General features: G+C 53.9%; 1 protein-coding gene across 1 annotated transcript; it reads right to left on the bottom strand.

The window, feature by feature from the left end:
* Positions 1-204: 204 nt before the first annotated feature.
* LOC127303371 (FBD-associated F-box protein At5g27750) lies at positions 205-6,044 on the bottom strand. Its single transcript, XM_071820783.1, has 3 exons — positions 5,957-6,044; positions 877-2,311; positions 205-790 (listed from the first exon to the last, which is right to left on the bottom strand). Exons 1-2 carry the CDS (start codon positions 6,042-6,044, stop codon positions 1,071-1,073), a joined length of 1,329 nt encoding a protein of 442 aa, XP_071676884.1. The 3' UTR covers positions 205-790; positions 877-1,070.
* Between the last annotated feature and the right edge of the window lie 1,572 nt (positions 6,045-7,616).

The raw sequence follows: 7,616 nt of genomic DNA, 5'->3' as shown, positions 1-7,616 counted from the left end.
TGAGAACTATCAGTCTGTTCCAAAATATAAGACATTTTGGGAGTTCAAATGAACTCCCAAACTTCCAAGATGCCTTATGTTTAGGAACGGAGGTGGTAAATAATTAGACATAATATGTCAAAAAAATACGAAAGATCTCACTTGTGATCAAAGAGCACATGCATAAGATGACTTCAATGTCAATGACCTACCAGTATGAATACATAATTCCATACTCATTTTGCACATAGCACTAAACAGTACAACTTTTACAGTGCTGATAGATAGTATAACAGAAAACTGACAACACAAATAGCTTAAACAGTTTGTGCTTTGTCACAAGATTCCAGGATACTACAAAATGAAGAATAAAAGCAGGAAACACAAGTATTAATCAAGTTTGGAAAAGGCAGAAAATGAGATGGGCACAAACTACTCAACGGGCCAATCAATGTCGGTATCTACATATGAAGGGATCCGTTAGATCCAAATCACGGACATGGTTGATTTCTAAAATACGATGGAGACATCTATCAGTTGTAAAGTGAATCTGAGCACCTCTTGAAGCTCTGTTCTCAAACTTCAGCCTCCTAGACTCCTCTGCAGCAAATCCCCGATAGTAATCACCAGGGCGAATCTGAACTATCATTAACTCAAGCACTTTTGCATTCAGTACGAAGAATGTGACGAAGTCAACTTCTGACTTGATGCCCCGATAGGATCCCAATCCTATTGTTTTTAAGCGGATGTCAAAACATTTGATAAGATTCCGATGTTTACGACGCCATAAATTTTTCTCTGCTTGTACAGACTAGAAAAAGAACACAGACGGAAGAGAATGGACCATGTCAGAATGTTAATTAGATTAAGAAAAGAGTGCCAATAAATAATCGTCACCTGAATATACAACTTCTCTAAGCAGGGAAAGCATTTCATCAACTCAATAACTGTATCCAGATCAAGCAAAAACAAATCAATAGCTAACATATTGACAGTGCATAGCACCGCCGTCAGCCTATCAAGATGCAATCCCTACATCAAGCATGGAAGACAACATTAGGCCCACTGCAGATAATAAGTAATAATGTAATCTACAAAGAAATGCAGCTTAGAAGTCCAATGAAGGCAATAAGTAGAAGTACCTGAATAACTTGGGCAGGGCCATCCAAGGGACTTCTGGAGATGTCAGTAAGGCAGCCTATGGTCTTCAACTTAGGCGCTGAGGTCAATGATACATGCAAGCCATCAAATAGATCAAGACGGTGCAACCTTTCAAGGGAAGGGGCGTCCTCGATGATGAGTTCCTCGAGCTGGAGTTCATCTGTCAGCTGAGGACCAACACACACGCCGAAGCTTCTAAGGGTAAGGGAGTTGATCCGAATGCAACGGACGCCCGAGGTGCTGTGAATCAGCAAGCACTCCAGAGCAGGACACCCGGCAATCATGCTGTGCAGCGATGTCTCCGACATGACAGTGTTCTCAAGAGCGAGCTGCTTAAGCTGGGGAAAGTGAAGGGCCTGAGTAGCAGAGTCGGGGAGGTGGCATTTCCGGATGATGGCAACACGTAGGGTGGGTGAGAAGCGGAACGCAGATTCCGGGAGGGACGGCCACGGCCTTATTTTCCCATAGACGTCGAGGAACTCGAGCTCGCAAAGGCCGTCAAGAGTTGGGGAGCCGAGCCAGGTGTCGACGGCAGCCGGTCGGGAGCGGAGATAGTTCGCGGGGACGCAGAACCGACGGCCGGGCCCCGGGTGGGTGGAGAGGACGCGAGGGATGAGGGCGGCGACGGCATGGTCATCGTTGGGGTTGTAGTAGCCGCCACGGGCGAGGCCGTCGCAGTCGAGGTTGAGGGAGGCGGAGCGCCAGAGGTGGCGCCACCGGGACGCGAGGATCTGGGTGCGGGCGCCGCCCTTGGTGGGGAGGAGGGAGATGATGTCGGCGAGGATGGGGTCCGGGAGGTCGCTGATGCGGTCGACGGCGGAGGGGCCTCCTTCCTCGCCTTGGCCCGCTCCGGGCGGCGGTTCTCGGGCGTGAGTGCCTCCCTCCGCCGTAGCCGCAGGCGGCTCTTCTAGTTTCCTCTTCCTCCGACTAGGACTCACCGCCTCCATGTCGACCGCAGTCCGCAGAAGAGTGGAGGACTCTGGGTAGCGCTGGGGGGAGCAAGAGAAGTAGGTGGCGGCTAGGTTGAAGCAGCACTCGCCGGAACCGAAGGTGGAGGTAGGGCGGCGGCGGGGGGTGGAGACGAGCAGCACTGGATGAGTTTTACTTTTGGGCTGAATGTGCTTTGCCGACTGACTGGATACAGACCCTAGGCTCACACAAGATAGATGGGCTGGAGTGAAAATGTGAGTATCAAAAAAACAAAAATAGAGTGAGCGAGCGGAAACCACAAAGCCCTAGCTTCACTGTAGCCTTATTTTTTTTTTAAAATCAACATTTGTAGATTTCAAAAGAAAATCACAAAAAAAACTCCTAGGAGTAGATAATGTTGAACTCTAATCTCAATTCAAAAATCGTTGTATTCTAGGCTACACAAAAATGACAATTTTGATAAACATTTAAGTTTTGAAAATGTGCCATTTTAGTGCACCTGGATCCACACATTTCTGCAGACTGAAAACTCTAGTTTTAGGTTCCTTGTGATGGAATTGTCCCACAGTTTCGAGTGCTAGACTTCAGGGGCGGAGCCATGTTTAAGAAAAATCGGGCCACCGTCCGCCCAATCTAGCTAAAATAAGACATCAACAGAAAAAAAAATAATGTCGTTCTCTTTAGGCTAGCTTGTCAGTGAGCGAGTACCACTGTTTTTGTAACATCTTTTTTTAGTGAAGCCCAAAACTGATCTCGGGTGCATATGCACCTGGTATCTATAAAACATATTTTAAAAAGTTAAAAAATTTAGGAATTTTTTTTCTCATGCAGAGGGACATGTTCTAGGTGTGCACATGAAGTTTCACATAAAACTGATAATTTCTGTGACCTATGTAAAAAAACAAAAAAAAAACTCGAGAAATAGACTATTTTAGCATAAAAAGTTTATCTTTTTTACACAGGGCACAAAACATGTCGGTTTTTGTTAAAACAAGTTTGTGAGCATGTAACATGTTAAAATATACACGATAATTTTTTAAAAATATTTAACATTTCTAAATAAATTCAAAATACATTTCAAATAAAGGGTGTAGATGCACCCGGGTGTAGAAACACCATGTCCGGAATTGTAACATCTTACATTATGAGATGGATCGAGTATAAAGTAACAACTAAGAGCATCTACACTCGTCTCCCCGATGAGGCCCTCGAACGACGTTTTTTCCATCCGGACGGCGTAATTCGGCCCAGTCGCGCCCCCGGTTCCTCGTTTTCGTCCGGATTTGGGCCTAAATTCATCCGGCGATCCCACGCCATCCCCGGCCCCCCGGGGAGCGCTCGGGGAGTCCGGACGAAACGAAAGCGCGGGAAACACCGAGGAAACTTCCCGCGCGTCTGGTGGCCCCAACTTGTCGGCGAGAGAAACCGATCGTCGTCCTCATCGCATCGTCTTCCGCGCGCTGTAAAAGCCTGCCGCCGGTCTGTATTCGCCGGCCACGCGGCGAGTTAATGTCGTCGTCTTCCGCGCACGCATCGTCTTCCGCGCGCACTAAAGGCTGCCGCCGGTCAGCTCGCCGCGGACGCGTCGCATTCCACGCGTCATTAATCCCCCGCGCCAGCCGCGCCTATATACGCCGGTCCGCTCGCCGCGAGGCGTACCCCGTGCTCCACTCTCCCTCCACTCTTCCTCTACTCTCCCGATGGCGTTCTACGACGACGTCGGCGCAGCCAACAACGGCTTCCCCCGCCGGTCGCTCCACGCGTGGGAGGGGCACCTCCTCCACCAGGCGGGGTACCCCTGCCCGCCGGACACGAGGCCTCCCGGCGGCGGGTGGCGGCTTAGTGCTGGCGGCGTACCAATCCCGCCGCCGCCTCGGGGCCACGCCCTCGACGTCGCCATCGAGGAGGCGCGGATGACCTTGACGGACGAGGAGCGCGCCGACCCGCGCTACCACCCCGACAACTACACGCGGTGGAACTCCTACTTCCTCCAGCGGTGGGAGCGGGAGCTGGCGGCCTACGACGGCCCGCCGCCTCCGCCTCCGCGCAACAATGCCGCGGGCCGCCGACGTTGGTGGAGCGCGCCGGGCCGGACACTCGAGGCCGTCCTCGATCACATCGTGGGCGGAAACTTCCCGGTGCTCACGATGCCCCCTCCATCGAGGGCATCGGCGAGTCGCCGCCGGGGAAACGTCTGGCAGCCACGGCGCATGGCTGCCAACTCGTCGTCTTCCGGATCGGCGCCGAGGTCATCTTTGGCGCCGGTGAAGAGGGAGGAGGCGACGTCGCCTTCGACGCCGGTGCGCGTCAAGAAGGAGCCGGCGTCTCCGCCGCCGACCAGAGGGCGCAACAGCGGCGCCCTCGTCATCCGCGACCAACCCTCCCAGCCTGGGCGGAAGAGGAAGGCGGCGAAGAAGGAGGACGCCGCGGCCGCCACCAACGCCGCCGCAAACAGGCTCGCCGAGGAGGAGGCGAAGCGCGCGGAGGAAGCTGCCGTAGCGGAGGCGATCGCCAGGTCGCTCAACGACCTGGTGCCCGCCAACAACGCCCTCCCCGAGGACGCCGCCCTGGCGTGGTCCAGGCGCGACTGGGAGCGCGAGGAGGCGGAGCAGCAGCGGCGGCTGATGGACCTGGCCGCCGCACGCCGACTCGCCGCCCGCGCCACTCCAACCGCCGCCGACGACGCCGCGCGCTACCGCCGTCCTGCGACACCTCCATCCGGCGTCGTTGTCCCCGTCGTCGACCTCGAGTCCTCGGACGACGAATGGTACAAGCCATCCCCGGGGTGGGGAGACGCCGGCCAGGGCAGCAGCCGCCAGGCCGCGCCGCCGAAGGTCGAGGACGACGGCGGCGACGACTACACGGTGTTCTACCGCCATTTCGGCATGTAGAGCGCCGTGTTTTAAAATTAGCATTTGAATTCCCCTAGCCGAATTCGAAATATAGTCAAATTCGGCCTCGAATTCGGCCTCTATGTATTAACTCCGCCCGTTTTAGTCTAAATATCATTAAATTTAGTCTATATTCGCCCGAATTTAGCCGAAGTTTATCAAGTTTCCGTTTTTCAAACTCGCATCATCGTCTTCGCCTGGGCACGTGGCTGGGAAACTACTCCTCCCCACGCCAAATCTTCCTCCAATCCGAACGAAAATTTCGCTGGATTTGGGAGTGGGGAGCGCCAACGAGTGGATGCTCTAACAACTAGTGAGCTGAGAGGCCTCCCGACTGCAACCCGCACTTTTACCAGCTGCATCCATATGCTAGATCCATGTGGCTATGTGAAGCACAAAAATATGCAAGCGTGCCTACGTGGCCAATGCACGAACCCCTAGACACTAACTCAACACGCAATATGTACACCATCTACTTAGCCATTAGTTTCTCTCATTCTCTTGCTTGATATATATGGTTACGGATTTGGGTGAGAGTGTCAACAACAAGATGGCAAGTTAGGACTCATGAGCAATGACCTAGCTTCCATGGAAGGAAAGGCTTCTTTAGAGCATATCTAGCAGGCCCCGTATTTTTTCGCCCCGTAAAACGCGAGTAGAGGACCCTGTATCCGGTTTTCACCGGCCGAAAACTCGGACGAGCTAACAGAACCCGTATCCCCACCCCGTTAAACAGAACATTTCTGTTTAACGGGGTGGGGATACGTGTTCTGCTAGCTCGTCCGAGTTTCCGGCCCCTCAAAACAGGGTTTTAGACAGCAATTTGCACAACAATTTCACAACAAACATAGCACATCCAAAATATGTGATGCATAATTCATAGTTTTAACATCACAACGCGATCATAGGCAATGTTCAAGCCACGGAAGTTCCCAAATGTGATCAAGCATCAACGAATCCATCGCCACCGGCGCCACCGCTCGTCGGAGACTCACCTTGAGCACGAGCTTGACGCGCAACCTTCTTCCTCGCAATGATGTCCGCCTTGGTCTCGTTCCACCACGCCAGCTGATCCTCGTCCATGCCGTCGGTGCGCATCATCATGATTTCACTCTACTCGGCCAAGAGCTTCTTCATGGCCTTGGCTTCTTTGGCTGCGATCATCTTCATGTCAAGCTCGGCCTTCAACTTGGCATCTTCCCTCCTTGCTTGCACCTTGGCAAGCTTCACCTCACTCTTCTTGTCGGTGATGAGGAGCTTGGTCTCCAACGTCTTCATCGTCAATGCTTCCTTGGACTTCATGAGTTGATCCAACTTCTCCCGGGAGCTAGCTGCTTCAAGTTCTACCTTGACCCTCTCCTTGGCCTTCTTGTTGCCCTCGGGCTTGCCGGTGTTTCTCCCACTCATGTCCTCCGCTTCATCATCCATGGTGAGAAGTGCCTCCTTCTTGCACTTTGGCTCGTTGTCCCGCAACTTCCACTTAGGAAGATGTTGAAGGATGGAAAAGCAATGTTGAAATTGAAATTCCTTGTTCTTCGAGCCGGCCATGTCCTTGTACCGTTGTTGAGCATACTTGGGCTGCACAACAATAGTATGAGGAGATGTTTCCACATCATCAACACATAATATGGATAGCTTGTGATGTTTCCACATCATCAACACAAGGAAAACTTACATAGTCCTCCGGCACGCATCCACTAGGAGGGTTGTCGGCCACTTGATCCATGACAGCACTCCAACGAGAACAAGCTGGCTTGATGATGTTCCATCGGCCTTCAAGGGAGCGGTAGGATCTGTCCGCCATGCTCTTCGTGCGAGGCTTCAGCTGGTGGTACAGATCCTCAATGCGCTGCCAATAGCGCTTGCCGCCTTGGTCCACTCCGGTGCACGCATCCATCCCCACCTTGCTCCAAGCACGGACCAAGATGGCGTCTTCGATCTCGCTGTAGTTCGCCGTGCGTGGCTTCGGCGTCGACGAAGAACCGGCGGCAGCCGGATCAACCTCAACCACCTCCTCCTCGTCACCCTCATCCTCCTCCTCCTCATCAATCTCTTCGACGTTGCAATCCCCATCGAATGCATCGATACCGGCGTCCAAATTCACCGCGGAACCGTTGAGCATGTCCATGTACGATGTTGTGGACTCAACATCGAACACCTTGTCTACGTCCATGGTGGATGGCGGCGGCGCGGGCGGCGCATCGGACGGAACGGAGGGAGGAGAGGGCGTGGCCTTGGAGGGCGGTGGAGGCGCGAGGCCGATGCGGCTGATTGCCTTTGTCCGCACCTTGGCCGGCGCGGCGCCCCTCGGCCCGGCCGCCTTGGTCTTCATCCTGCCCGCCTTCTTGGCAGCCGGCGGGGCTTCGCCCGGTGAAGCGGCGGCCGGCGAAGCTGCCGCCGCCGCAGGAGCTTCGAAGAATTGCTTTGGAAACCTCTTCCTTTTTGACGGGATGGTGGCGAAGATCATGGCCGACACCACGCCGGCGTTCGGCGCAGCTCCGACGGGGACATCGACCACCGCGGCCGGAGGAGATGCATCGCCGGCGGTAGGCGGCTCTTGCGGACGATCCATGGCAGCGGGATGCGGCCGGGAAGGGCGCGGGGGAGGAGATCGGGCGGCGGCGGCGGTTGGCTTCAGCGAAATGCTTCGCGCGC

The sequence above is a fragment of the Lolium perenne genome, chromosome 5 (assembly GCF_019359855.2).
Source record: "Lolium perenne isolate Kyuss_39 chromosome 5, Kyuss_2.0, whole genome shotgun sequence".
In the NCBI taxonomy this organism is placed as follows: Eukaryota; Viridiplantae; Streptophyta; class Magnoliopsida; order Poales; family Poaceae; genus Lolium; species Lolium perenne.
The sequence above is the reverse complement of the archived record's forward strand: the minus strand, read 5'-3'. Positions and strand labels throughout refer to the sequence as shown.

Coding starts and splice junctions, on each gene's coding strand:
- LOC127303371 (XM_071820783.1), bottom strand. CDS start 6,044: ATGGACGAGGATCAGCTGGCGTGGTGGAACGAGACCAAGGCGGACATC. Junction 2,312..5,956: donor GCGTCAAGCTCGTGCTCAAG/GTGAGTCTCCGA, acceptor TTTTCACTCCAG/CCCATCTATCTTGTGTGAGC.